The 14844-nt window shown below is 32.9% G+C and overlaps 3 protein-coding genes and 1 pseudogene across 3 annotated transcripts; 1 reads left to right on the top strand and 3 right to left on the bottom strand.

The window, feature by feature from the left end:
* Positions 1–1751: 1751 nt before the first annotated feature.
* Positions 1752–2348, bottom strand: LOC117636095 (defensin Ec-AMP-D1-like). The gene is made up of 2 exons (XM_034370547.1): positions 2185–2348; positions 1752–2052 (listed from the first exon to the last, which is right to left on the bottom strand). Exons 1-2 carry the CDS (start codon positions 2246–2248, stop codon positions 1859–1861), a joined length of 258 nt encoding a protein of 85 aa, XP_034226438.1. The 5' UTR covers positions 2249–2348; the 3' UTR covers positions 1752–1858.
* A 2576-nt stretch (positions 2349–4924) lies between these two features.
* Positions 4925–5610, bottom strand: LOC117636173 (defensin Ec-AMP-D1-like). Its single transcript, XM_034370665.1, has 2 exons — positions 5462–5610; positions 4925–5329 (listed from the first exon to the last, which is right to left on the bottom strand). The coding sequence occupies exons 1-2, from the start codon at positions 5523–5525 to the stop codon at positions 5136–5138; spliced, it is 258 nt and encodes an 85-aa protein (XP_034226556.1). The 5' UTR covers positions 5526–5610; the 3' UTR covers positions 4925–5135.
* Positions 5611–8261: 2651 nt separating this feature from the next.
* On the bottom strand, positions 8262–8800 carry LOC117636174 (annotated as a pseudogene).
* A 2931-nt stretch (positions 8801–11731) lies between these two features.
* On the top strand, positions 11732–12474 carry LOC117634962 (defensin Ec-AMP-D1-like). Its single transcript, XM_034369254.1, has 2 exons — positions 11732–11871; positions 12004–12474. The coding sequence occupies exons 1-2, from the start codon at positions 11808–11810 to the stop codon at positions 12195–12197; spliced, it is 258 nt and encodes an 85-aa protein (XP_034225145.1). The 5' UTR covers positions 11732–11807; the 3' UTR covers positions 12198–12474.
* The last annotated feature ends 2370 nt before the right edge of the window (positions 12475–14844 follow it).

Genomic DNA, 14844 nt, shown 5'->3' with positions numbered 1-14844 from the left:
TTCTATTTCTTCAATTTTCTTTTGGTTTAAAAAGCTTCTGAATCTTTGTGAGTCGAGTCCAATACAAACATGAATGCGAACTATAAGTCGCCAGCAAGAATATATTATGTCATTTTATTCGGATATGGTAATTGATTAGCATGCAAGAACTATTGTAAAAATTAAACCATTTTCTATTGTCTTGACAAAAGATAATTACCAATCGATATGGATACTCAATGTGGAATCTAATCCACTAGGTGCAGTGACCACCTAACTAGAAATATCACATGCCTAATCTTTATATATATTTTTCATAATTATTCTCTTGGCTTTTCATTTTGCTAGTAAAATTCAAAGTTTTTTTAACTGCAATGATCCCTAAATTTATATCTAGTTTTATTTTGGTCCTTTAGATCTCGTACGTGTTCCAATTTAGTTATTTTTTCAAATTCGGTAAAACTGAGGGATAAAACTAATAATTTGGATACAATAATCTTTAAAAAACAAACAATTTTTTTTAATTATTATACTAAATTAACTAAATTAGAACTCGTGCAGAAATTGATGGACCAAAATGAAACTTGTCTAAGTTCAAGGATCGTTGTCGTTAAATCACCAAAAAAAAAAAAAAAAAAAGGGCTTTCCACAAGTAGACCCATTCTAACATGGATATACACGAAATTTCTTAGAGCCTATTTGGAGAGAAAAACCCAAAAATAGTCACTTATCATTTTCTAATGACTAATTGCTTCTTATAAAATTTTAACACACTAAGAACCAATAAGAAAATGACAAGTTCACTTTGACAGGGGAGGAATCCACTATTCTTCCTCCTCTTTCCCCTCTTCTCTTCCTCCTTCTCTTCTCTCCCCACATTTTCAGAGACAAAAGATTTTCCCTGTTTGTCTTCATTTTGTTATGATTTTCCTCCAACCATCACAGGCGACTGCGTCTCGGCGTCGGATCTCCACATGCGTTTCGGCATCGGATCTCCACCACCATCCTTTTTGCGGTTTCTTTATGTTCAGAATAAGTCATAGAGACTCTTTGGGTTGTCTGTGTAGTTTTCAGCTCTCCTTTTGTGAGAGCTTTTCACCTCTCATCTATGAGAGATTTTCATCTCTCTTTTGTGAGAGCTTTTCATCTCTCCTTTATGAGAGTTTTATTTGTATTGTTATGGCTTGATTTTTTCAAGCTTTATCTCTGTTTGATTATTCTGAGTTTGCAATCTTAGTTGGGATGCCTATGCTAGAGTTTCTTCGATCCTGAGTGATTGTTAGTGGAGGTGCACCAGATTGTTTTAATTTTGATGTTAGACCGCTCCGTTATTGTAATGGCCCTTTATAACTAGTGGTTTTTTTTTTTTGGCTAAATTATAAATGCAATCCTAAAATTTCTCCAAAAAAAAACAAAAAATTTTGTGCGCCATATTAAGTCACTTAGTGATGTGGATATGAAAGTTTCCATTGTTGTACATATAACTAATTTGGATCAATTACGTTTCGCATCTCTGTAGCTTGAGGTGAGTGAGAGTTGGTTCATGGCCTCTAAAAACTAACAAAAGCAGCCCCTAAAGTTACAAATAGTATAATCAACATTACGCATTGGTAAAAAGTTTAAAGTAATGCTAGAAAGATCACATTTGTATAGAGAAAAAAAAGTATCATTACATTAAGAAATGAACGATATTTTGCTATTTATTTTATTGATTACAAAATAACTCACGCATGTTAACACATAAGACCAAAAACACGGACACAACCCCAAAATTTATATTAGGGTTAGTCATTTATTCTCTTATAAAAAAGAAAAAAAGGGCCATAAATTTTCATTCACCTCAATCCCATGCACCAAAATAACTTAGTGTGTTATATCACTAACATTTCTTAGTGCACGTACATCTCAGCCTGAAGCCAACACATTTGCCTCCCTTGAAGCCTTCTTTTTCGCAAATATTTGCACAGTTGCTTGATCGGAAGCAAGGTCCCTTGAATTTCGTGCTCAAAGACTCACAAGTCCTCGACGTCTCCTTTGTTTCGACCTTGCCCTCAGCAACCATTGGACCCGTCCCTGCCAAAGATTCATCGATAAAAATGAATGAGAGAAGGTGGATTCAAACTTGAAACGTCTTTGAGCATTGGAAAGAAATATATCACTAATCAAATATAAAGATGAAATTAAAATGAGGAAAGAGAGAGATACCAATAGCCACAAGGAGCAGGACGAGGATGAAGACAGTTGAAAACATACGTTTGGATCCCTCCATCTTGATTTTTGTGTGTGTACGTGCACGCGTGTGAAACAAAAACACAGACAGAGGGATGTTGAATGTTGATTCAAGATGCCTTGATTCAAAGGTTAACCTTCCAACACCTTTTATATAGAGTTGTTATGAAGCAAATTAAGAGTATTTCCGTAAAGGGCGGTACACCGGTGAAAAATAGAGAGTGGAAGGAAATTTAACCTTTGTTATTTTTACCTAACACTTAATTAGCCCATTTTATGCGGACATGGATGATAAACCTGAATTAACATGTCATATGGACAACAAATAAGAACTTATAGAAAAAATTTAACCTTTTATTTGTTGGACAGATTCTATTTAACCTTCTAGTATAGGTGATGTGTCAATTCTTCTTTTTTCATATGGATATGTCAACTTTTTAATCATTTGTAATTTGACGCACAAAAGGGTCAATAGTGTAATAATTTATAATTTTAAGGGTAATTTTCCTACTTTTTAAAATACTGAAACCAACAACTCTTTGTGAGTTGGGTGTTTATTTGTGTTTTAGTCTCTACTTGTGAGAGTTAGTTATCGTTCTATTTGTAATTTTGGGCGTTGTATTACATGTCTGATTTGCTCAGGCATGTGACTGTTACATTGAAATTTATTTGGTCTTTTAGGGCTATTAGTGGAGATACAAGTTGTGCGATGTCGCCAGTATATCCTCTTATATATTGATTAACCCCCTGTAGTTACTGTGCATACATCTTTATACTAACCCTTTATGAGTATTTGATCTTTGTGTCCAATTATTGAATACAATTATCACTAATTTTCAAAAAGAAAACTTAACAGTACATATTCAAGCATTATTTAAATGGACTTGCCTCTTGAATTTTTTTTATTTTTATTTTTAAAAGCCCCATTATTTTGAAATGCCTCCTTTAATTACTTTCCCCCACCCTTTTCTATATTTGTTGGTAACAAAAGGAAGTTGCTGAAATCATAGCCTCCAACCTAAACTTTATGCCAAAACAATCATGTTCGTATATAAGATTTCCTTCTATTTCTTCAATTTCCTTTTGGTTTAAAAAGCTTCTGAATCTTTGTGAGTCGAGTCCAATACAAACATGAATGCAAACTATAAGTCGCCAGCAAGAATATATTATGTCAATTTATTCGGATATGGTAATTGATTAGCATGCAAGAACTATTGTAAAAATTAAATCATTTTCTATTGTCTTGACAAAAGATAATTACCAATCGATATGGATACTCAATGTGGAATCTAATCCACTAGGTGCAGTGACCACCTAACTAGAAATATCACATGCCTAATCTTTATATATATATTTCATCATTATTCTCTTGGCTTTTCATTTTGCTAGTAAAATTCAAAGGTTTTTTCAACTGCAATGATCCCTAAATTTATATCTAGTTTTATTTTGGTCCATCAGATCTCGTACGTGTTCCAATTTAGTTATTTTTTCAAATTCGGTAAAATTAAGTGGTAAAACTAATAATTTGGATACAATAATCTTTAAAAAACCAACAATTTTTTTATTATTATACTGAATTAACTAAATTAGAACTCGTGCAAGAATTGATGGACCAAAATGAAACTCGTATAAGTTCAAGGATCGTTGTAGTTAAATTGCAAAATAAATAAATAAATAAATAAAGGGCTTTCCACAAGTAGACCCATTCTAACATGGATATACACGAAATTTCTTAGAGCCAATTTGGAGAGAAAAACCCAAAAATAGTCACTTATCATTTTCTAATAACTAATTGCTTCTTATAAAATTTTAACACACTAAGAACCAACAAGAAAATGACAAGTTCACTTTGACGGGGGAGGAAGCCACTATTCTTCCTCCTCTCTCCCCTCTTCTCTTCCTCCCTCTCTTCTCTCCCCTCATTTTCAGAGACAGAAGGTTTTCCCTCTTTGTCTTCATTTTGTTATAATTTTCCTCCAACCATCACAGGCGGCTGCGTCTCGGCATCGGATCTCCACATGCGTTTCGGCATCGGATCTCCACCACCATCCTTTTGGCGGTTTCTTTATGTTCGGAATAAGTCACAGAGACTCTTTGGGTTGTCTGTGTAGTTTTCAGCTCTCCTTTTCTGAGAGCTTTTCATCTCTCATTTGTGAGAGATTTTCATCTCTCTTTTGTGAGAGCTTTTCATCTCTCCTTTGTGAGAGTTTTATTTGTATTGTTATGACTTGATTTTTTTCAAGCTTTATCTCTATTTGATTATTCTGAGTTTACAATCTTAGTTGGGATGCCTATGCCAGAGTTTCTTCGATACTGAGTGATTGTTAGTGGAGGTGGATCAGATTGTTTTAATTTTGATGTTAGACCGCTCCGTTATTGTAATAGTCATTTATAGCTAGTGACTTTTTTTGGCTAAATTATAAATGCAATCCTAAAATTTCTCCACCAAAAAAAAAAAAAAAAGTTTTTTGCGCCATATTAAGTCACTTAGTGATGTGGATATGAAAGTTTCCATTGTTGTACATATAACTAATTTGGATCAATTACGTTTCGCATCTCTGTGGCTTGAGGTGAGCGAGACTTGGTTCATGGCCTCTAAAAACTAACAAAAGCAGCCCCTAAAGTTACAAATAGTATAATCAACATTAAGCATTGGTAAAAAGTTTAAAGTAATGCTAGAAAGATCACATTTGTATAGAGAAAAAAAAAAGTATCATTACATTAAGAAATGAACGATATTATTTTCTTATTTTATTGATTACAAAATAACTCACGCACTGTTAGCGCATAAGAACAAAAACACGGACACAACCCCAAAATTTATATTAGGGTTAGTCATTTATTCTCTTAAACAAAACGAAAAAAAGGGCAATAAATTTTCATTCATCTCAATCCCATGCACCAAAATAAGTTAGTGTGTTATATCACTAACATTTCTTCGTGCACGTACATCTCAGCCTGAAGCCAACACATTTGCCTCCCTTGAAGCCTTCTTTTTCGCAAATATTTGCACAGTTGCTTGATCGGAAGCAAGGTCCCTTGAATTTCGTGCTCAAAGACTCACAAGTCCTCGACGTCTCCTTTGTTTCGACCTTGCCCTCAGCAACCATTGGACCTGTCCCTGCCAAACATTCATTGATAAAAATGAATGAGAGAATTTGGATTCAAACTTGAAACGTCTTTCAGCATTGGAAAGAAATATATCACTAATCAAATATAAAGATGAAATTAAAATGAGGAAAGAGAGAGATACCAATAGCCACAAGGAGCAGGACGAGGATGAAGACAGTTGAAAACATACGTTTGGATCCCTCCATCTTGATTTTTGTGTGTGTACGTGCACGCGTGTGAAACAAAAACACAGACAGAGGGATGTTGAATGTTGATTCAAGATGCCTTGATTCAAAGGCTAACCTTCCAACACCTTTTATATAGAGTTGTTATGAAGCAAATTAAGAGCATTTCCGTAAAGGGCGGTACACCGGTGAAAAATAGAGAGTGGAAGGAAATTTAACCTTTGTTATTTTTACCTAACACTTAATTAGCCCATTTTATGCGGACATGGATGATAAACCTGAATTAACATGTCATATGGACAACAAATAAGAACTTATAGAAAAAATTTAACCTTCTATTTAACCTTTTATTTGTTGGACAGATTCTATTTAACCTTCTAGTATAGGTGATGTGTCAATTCTTCTTTTTTCATATGGATATGTCAACTTTTTAATCATTTGTAATTTGACGCACAAAAGGGTCAATAGTGTAATAATTTATAATTTTAAGGGTAATTTTCCTACTTTTTAAAATACTGAAACCAACAACTCTTTGTGAGTTGGGTGTTTATTTGTGTTTTAGTCTCTACTTGTGAGAGTTAGTTATCGTTCTATTTGTAATTTTGGGCGTTGTATTACATGTCTGATTTGCTCAGGCATGTGACTGTTACATTGAAATTTATTTGGTCTTTTAGGGCTATTAGTGGAGATACAAGTTGTGCGATGTCGCCAGTATATCCTCTTATATATTGATTAACCCCCTGTAGTTACTGTGCGTACATCTTTATACTAACCCTTTATGAGTATTTGATCTTTGTGTCCAATTATTGAATACAATTATCACTAATTTTCAAAAAGAAAACTTAACAGTACATATTCAAGCATTATTTAAATGGACTTGCCTCTTGAATTTTTTTTATTTTTATTTTTAAAAGCCCCATTATTTTGAAATGCCTCCTTTAATTACTTTCCCCCACCCTTTTCTATATTTGTTGGTAACAAAAGGAAGTTGCTGAAATCATAGCCTCCAACCTAAACTTTATGCCAAAACAATCATGTTCCGATATAAGATTTCCTTCTATTTCTTCAATTTCTGAATCTTTGTGAGTCGAGTCCAATACAAACATGAATGCAAACTACAAGTCGCCAGCAAGAATATATTATGTCATTTTATTCGGATATGGTAATTGATTAGCATGCAAGAACTATTGTAAAAATTAAATCATTTTCTATTGTCTTGACAAAAGATAATTACCAATCGATATGGATACTCAGTGTGGAATCTAATCCACTAGGTGCAGTGACCACCTAACTAGAAATATCACATGCATAATCTTTATATAGATTTTTCATAATTATTCTCTTGACTTTTCATTTTGCTAGTAAAATTCAAGGTTTTTTTAACTGCAATTACATTTATATCTAGTTTCATTTATATCTAGTTTTATTTTGGTCTTTCAGATCTCGTACGTGTTCCAATTTAGTTATTTTTTCAAATTTCGTAAAACTGAGGGTTAAAACTAATAATTTGGATACAATCATCTTCAAAAAACAAACAATTTTTTTTATTATTATACTGAATTAAGTAAATTAGAACTCGCATAAGTTCAAGGATCGTTGTAGTTAAATCCAAAAAAAAAAAAAAAAAATCCACAAGTAGACCAAGTCTAACATGGATATACACGAAATTTCTTAGAGTCCAAAACCCAAAATAGTCACTTATCATTTTCTAATAACTAATTGCTTCTTATAAAATTTTAACACACTAAGAACCAATAAGAAAATGACAAGTTCACTTTGACGGGGGAGGAAGCCACTATTCTTCCTCATCTCTCCCCTCTTCTCTTCCTCCCTCTCTTCTCTCCCCTCATTTTCAGAGATAAAAGGTTTTCCCTGTTTGTCTTCGTTTTGTTATGATTTTCCTCCAACCATCACAGGCGGCTGCGTCTCGGCGTCAGATCTCCACATGCGTTTCGGCATCGGATCTCCACCACAATCCTTTTTGCGGTTTCTTTATGTTCGGAATAAGTCACAGAGACTCTTTGGTTGTCTGTGTAGTTTTCAGCTCTCCTTTTGTGAGAGCTTTTCACATCTCATTTGTGAGAGATTTTCATCTCTCTTTTGTGAGAGCTTTTCATCTCTCCTTTGTGAGAGTTTTATTTGTATTGTTATGGCTTGATTTTTTCAAGTTTTATCTCTGTTTGATTATTCTGAATTTGCAATCTTAGTTGGGATGCCTATGCTAGAGTTTCTTCGATCTTGAGTGATTGTTAGTGGAGGCGCACCAGATTGTTTTAATTTTGATGTTAGACCGCTCCGTTATTGTAATGGTCCTTTATAGCTAGTGGCTTTTTTTAACTAAATTATAAATGCAATCCTAAAATTTCTCCCAAAAAAAAAAAAAAAGTTTTGTGCGCCATATTAAATGACTGAGTGATGAAAATATGAAAGTTTCCATTGTTTTACATATAACTAATTTGGATCAATTACGTTTTGCATCTCTATGGCTTGAGGTGAGTGAGAGTTGGTTCATGGCCTCTAAAAACTAACAAAAGCAACCCCTAAAGTTACAAATAGTATAATCAACATTATACATTGATAAAAAGTTTAAAGTAATTCTAGAAAGGTCACATTTGTATAGAGAAAAAAAAAATATATCATTACATTAGAAAAAGAACGATATTTAAAAAAAAAAATTGATTACAAAATAACATAAGAACAAAAACAAGGACACAACCCCAAAATTTATATTAGGGTTAGTCATTTATTCTTTTAAACAAAACAAAAAAAGGGCAATAAATTTTCAATCTTCTCAATCCCATGCACCAAAATAAGTTAGTGTGTTATATCACTAACATTTCTTAGTGCATGTACATCTCAGCCTGAAGCCAGGACATTTGCCTCCCATGAAGCCCTCTTTTTGGCAAGCATCTGCACAGCTGCTTGATCGTAAGCAAAATCCCTTGAATTTCGTGCTCAGAGACTCACAAGTCCTTGACTCTCCTTTGTTGCGACCTTGCCCTCAGCAACCATTGGACCCGTCCCTGCCAAACATTCATCGATAAAAATTAACGAGAGAAGGTGGATTCAAACTTGAAACATCTTCTAGCATTGGAAAGAAATATACCACTAATCAAATATAAAATTAAAATTAAAATGAGGAAAGAGAGAGATACCAATAGCCACAAGGAGCAGGACGAGGATGAAGACAGTTGAAAACATACGTTTAGATCCCTCCATCTTGATTTTTGTGTGTGTACGTACACGCTTGTGAAACAGAAGGATAGACAGAGGGATGTTGAATGTTGATTCAAGATGCCTTGATTCATAGGTGAACCTTCCAAGGCCTTTTATATAGAGTTGTTATGAAGCAAATTAAGTACATTTCCGTAAAGGGCGGTACATGGTGAAAAATAGAGAGTGGATGGAAATTTAACATTTGTTATTATCACCTAACACTTAATTAGCCCATTTTGTGCCTACATGGATGATAAACCTAAATTAACATATCTTTTTTTTTTTGGGTAACTAAATTAACATGTCATATGGACCTCAAATAAGAACTTCTAGAAAATCTTTAACCTTCTATTTAACCTTTTTTTTTGTTGGACAGATTCTATTTAACCTTCTAGTATAGGTGATGTGTCAACTCTTCTTTTTTTTAGATGGATGTGTCAACTCTTTAATCATTTGTAATTTGACGCACAAAAGTGCCAGAGGGAATGCTAGCAACCTTCTCTTTTGGACATTCTCCATTCTTCTCATGATATGTGTCAATTTCATTACACTTAAAACAATGTCACTAATACATCACACAAACTACTTTTTATTTTTCAAATATACCCTTATTAAATGTATTGGATTTTTTGTTCCCTTCATTTATCATTTTTTTAAAAACTATTTTACAACCTTTTAAAAAAAATTAAATAAGAAAAAACGTCAGCTTTTTTTGAAAAAAATATATATATGTTTTTCTTTTCAAGCTCTGTTTGTTTTATTAACATAAAAGAATTTAGACCACTATTGATTGATACTTAACCATGCCCGAAGGATGATTCTTTTGCCCTAAAAGAGTCAAATTTATCTAAGACGGAAGCCGCACATGTGATGTTTACATAGCCATTGCAATGACCAATAGAAACAAAGAGAAAACAAGAGTTTCATTTCTCTAGAGAGAAAAAACAAAAAAAAAGAAGACGTTTTTTTAAAAATAAAAAAATTTGACTTTTTATTTATTTATTTAATTTTTTAACAAGGTTGTTGTAAAAAAAAATTATAAAAAGACTAGCTTGTTGTAAATTAAAAAAAAATTAATAAATTTAATAAGGGTAAACTTGGAAAATAAAAATTATATTGTGTGATGCTTTGATGACATTGTTTAAAGTATAAGAAAAGTGACACATGTCATGTCATGAGGAAAATGGAGAAGGTCCAAAGGAGAAGGTTAGAGAGAAGGTTGTTAGCATTCCCCAAAGGCCAATAGTGTAATAATTTATAATTTGAAGGGTCGTTTTCCTACTTTTTTAAAATACGGAAACCAAAATATTGCATGCCTCAAATCACAATTAATTAATAATTATGGTTTTATGATAGTTGGGTGTTTATTTATGTTTTAGTCTCTACTTGTGAGAGTTAGTTGTCATTGTATTTGTAATTTTGGGCATTTTATCACATGTTTGATTTGCTCAGGCATGTGACTATTACATTAAAATGTATTGGTCTTTTAGGGCTATTAGTGGAGATACAAGTTGTGCGATGTCGCGGGTGTATCCTATTATATATGGATTAACCTTTTGCGGTTATTGTGCATACATCTTTATATTAACCATTTTATGAGTATTTGATCTTTGTATCTAATTATTAAATACAATTATCGTTAATTTTTCAAAAAACAAAAAAAACCTACTGTACATATTCAAGCATTATTAAAATCGACTTGCCCTTTGATTAAAAAACAAACAAAAAAAAGGCCCATTATTTTGAAGTGCCTCATTTAATTACTTTTCCCCACCCTTTTCTGTATTTGTTGGTGACAAAAGGAAGTTGCTGAAATCATAGCCTCCAACCTAAAGTTTTTGCCAAAAACAATCATGTTCGTACATCAGATTTCCATCTATTTCTTCAATTTCCTTTTGGTTTAAAAAGCTTCTGAATCTTTGTGAGTCGAGTCCAATACAAACATGAATGCAAGCTATAAGCAGCCAACAAGAATATATTATGTCATTTTATTCGGATATGGTAATTGATTAGCATGCAAGAACTATTGTAAAAATTAAATCATTTTCTATTGTCTTGACAAAAGATAATTACCAATCGATATGGATACTCAATGTGTTAAAAAATTAAATAAATAAAAAAACGTCTTTTTTTTTCTCTCTAGAGAAATGAAACTCCTATTTTCTCTTTGTTTCTATTGGTCATTGCAACATCACATGTGTAGCTTCCGCCTTTGACAAATTTGACTGTTTTAGGGCAAAAGAATCATCCTTCGAGCATGGTTAAGTATCAATCAATAAATAGTGGTCTAAATTCTTTTGTGTTTATAAAACAAACAGAGCTTGAAAAAAAAAACACATACAATTTTTTTTTTCAAAAAAAGCTGACGTTTTTTCTTATTTAATTTTTTAACAAGGTTGTAAAATAGTTTTTTTTAAAAAGAATAAATGAAGGAAACAAAAAATCCAAAACATTTAATAAGGGTAAACTTGGAAAATAAAAATTATATTGTGTGATGCATTGATGACATTGTTTTAAATATAAGAAAAGTGACACATGTCATGTCATGAGGAAAATGAAGAAGGATCAAAGGAGAAGGTTAGAGAGAAGATTGCTAGCATTCCCCCTGGCACTTTTGTGCGTCAAATTACAAATGATTAAAGAGTTGACACATCCATCTAAAAAAAAGGAAGAGTTGACACATCACCTATACTAGAAGGTTAAATAGAATATGTCTAACACAAAAAAAAGTTTAAATAGAAGGTTAAATATTTTCTAGAAGTTCTTATTTGAGGTCCATATGACATGTTAATTTAGTTACCCAAAAAAAAAAATTTGATATGTTAATTTAGGTTTATCATCCATGTAGGCACAAAATGGGCTAATTAAGTGTTAGGTGATAATAACAAATGTTAAATTTCCATCCACTCTCTATTTTTCACCATGTACCGCCCTTTACGGAAATGTACTTAATTTGCTTCATAACAACTCTATATAAAAGGCCTTGAAAGGTTCACCTATGAATCAAGGCATCTTGAATCAACATTCAACATCCCTCCGTCTATCTTTCTGTTTCACACGCGTGCACGTACACACACAAAAATCAAGATGGAGGGATCTAGACGTGTGTTTTCAACTGTCTTCATCCTCGTCCTGCTCCTTGTGGCTATTGGTATCTCTCTCTTTCCTCATTTTAATTTTATTTTTATATTTGATTAGTGGTATATTTCTTTCCAATGCTAGAAGATGTTTCAAGTTTGAATCCACCTTCTCTCGTTAATTTTTATATATGAATGTTTGGCAGGGACGGGTCCAATGGTTGCTGAGGGCAAGGTCACAACAAAGGTGGAGTCAAGGACTTGTGAGTCTCTGAGCACGAAATTCAAGGGATTTTGCTTACGATCAAGCAGCTGTGCAGATGCTTGCCAAAAAGAGGGCTTCATGGGAGGCAAATGTCCTGGCTTCAGGCTGAGATGTACATGCACTAAGAAATGTTAGTGATATAACACACTAACTTATTTTGGTGCATGGGATTGAGAAGATTGAAAATTTATTGCCCTTTTTTTGTTTTGTTTAAAAGAATAAATGACTAACCCTAATATAAATTTTGGGGTTGTGTCCTTGTTTTTGTTCTTATGTTATTTTGTAATCAATTTTTTTTAAAATAATATTGTTCTTTTTTTAATGTAATGATACTTTTTTTTTTCTCTATACAAATATGATCTTTCTAGCATTACTTTAAACTTTTTATCAATGTATAATGTTGATTATACTATTTGTAACTTTAGGGGTTGCTTTTGTTAGTTTTTAGAGGCCATGAACCAATTCTCACTCACCTCACGCCATAGAGATGCAAAACGTAATTGATCCAAATTAGTTATATGTAAAACAATGGAAACTTTCATATCTACATCACTAAGTGACTTAATATGGCGCACAAAACTTTTTTTTTTTGGGAGAAATTTTAGGATTGCATTTATAATTTGGCCAAAAAAAGCAACTAGCTATAAAGGACCATTACAATAACGGAGCGGTCTAACATCAAAATTAAAACAATCTGGTGCGCCTCTACTAACAATCACTCAAGATTGAAGAAACTCTGGCATAGGCATCTCAACTAAGATTGCAAACTCAGAATAATCAAACAGAGATAAAGCTTGAAAAAATCAAACCATAACAATACAAATAAAACTCTCATAAAGGAGAGATGAAAATCTCTCACAAATGAGAGGTGAAAAGCTCTCACAAAAGGAGAGCTGAAAACTACACAGACAACCAAAGAGTCTCTGTGACTTATTCTGATTCCGAACTTAAAGAAACAGCAAAAAGGATGGTGGTAGAAATCCGATGCCAAAATGCATGTAGAAATCTGACGCCGAGACACAGCTGCCTGTTAAAAGGAAATTGAAGAAATATATGGAAATCTTATGTACGAACATGATTGTTTTTGGCATAAAGTTTAGGTTGGAGGCTATGATTTCAGCAACTTCCAATACAAACATGAATGCAAGCTATAAGTAGCCGGCAATAATATATTATGTCATTTTATTCGGATATGGTAATTGATTAGCATGCAAGAATTATTGTCAAAATGAATGAAATCATTTTCTTTTGTCTTGACAAAAGACAATTACCAATCGATATGGATACTCAATGTGGAATCGAATCCACGAGGTGCAGTGACCACCTAACTAGAATTATCACATGCATAATCCTTATATTTTTTTTAAATAATTATTCTCTGGGCTTTTCATTTTGCTAGTAAAATTCAAGGGGTTTTTTTTTTTTTTTTTTTTTATTTTACCGTAATGATCCCTAAGTTTATACCAAGTTTATTTTGGTCCCCTAGATCTCGCACGTGTTTCAATTTAGTTATTTCTTCATATTTTGTCAAATTGAGGGGTAAAACTAATAATTTGGATACAACAATCCTTTAAAAAAAAACCAACAAATGTTTTATTTTTACTTAAATAACTAAATTAAAACACGTGCAAGAATTGAAGAAAAAAATAAAACTGGTATAAGTTCAAGGATCATTGCGGTTAAATTCCAAAACTAAATATCATAGAGTAATCTTTATATTTTTGTATAATATAAGATGAAGTTAAAAATAAAATAAATTCAAAATTAGAATAGTAGTAGAGCATCTGGATCCTAGGATATGAAGGACCACAATTTCACGAAGTCCTTGTGGGATGGAATCAAAATCTTCTTATTAGATTAGTAAACTTGGCTTAATAAAGTTGAATTAAGCCATCAACTTTTTGTGAGTTATTTGTGGGCCTTCTGCTTTGTCTCGTGGTACCTGTGATAAAAGAAGAAAGAAAGTAAACCAACCCAAATAAAAAACAAATTACAAAAGTCAAATAAAAAACGACAATTGACAGTGAGAGATACAAGACGATGCCTTGAGGCCCCTTCCCGCATTGAAAGCTCTGATAATTTTAAAAGAATTTAATAAATAAATAAAAGCAAAGGCCATAGGGTTCATGTTTGTGTGGAGGGCAACAAAGCCACGTGATATCGCATTTGCTTCAAGGAGTTTGCCCTTAATTTTTCTTTTTCTTTTTTGAAAAAAATCATTTTTGGTCCTTGTAATTTGTACTTTTATCACTTTAGTCCCTATCATTTCAATTTGATTAATATTGTCCTTGTAGTCTCAATTCCCAGCAATTCAAAGACAATCCCTAATTTTTTTGTCAAATTACTTTAATATGGAGGGACATTTCAGTTCAATCTTGTATCCCCTCCACAACTACTCCCTAACCACTCAAGCAACCCCTAATGTAGCTTTTCTTATACTTTTAAGTCCCCACTTTATATTGGGTTAATGATGAGAAGTTTTAGGCAATGCATGTAGTTAGTTTTAGAGTTTGATGAGAGAGAGAGATAGTTAGGGAAAAAGGTAGTTGTGAAGGGAGGGGATAAGGTGATTGTGAGGTGATTGGGTCGTGGCTATTGGATAAGGAGTCGGTTGAGTTAGGAGGAGGAGGAGGAGGAGGAGGAGGAGGAGGTTGGGTGGGGAGGGGGAGGAGGGATGAGAGAAGGTGGTTGGGTAGGGGATGCTAGGTTTTTATGCGGGTGGTGGTGGAGGGGCTGTAAGTTGGATAGAAATGCCCTTCCGTAGTAGAGTAATTTGACAAAA

The sequence above is a fragment of the Prunus dulcis genome, chromosome 7 (assembly GCF_902201215.1).
Source record: "Prunus dulcis chromosome 7, ALMONDv2, whole genome shotgun sequence".
Taxonomy (NCBI): Eukaryota; Viridiplantae; Streptophyta; class Magnoliopsida; order Rosales; family Rosaceae; genus Prunus; species Prunus dulcis.
This window is presented reverse-complemented; position numbering and strand designations above follow the sequence as displayed.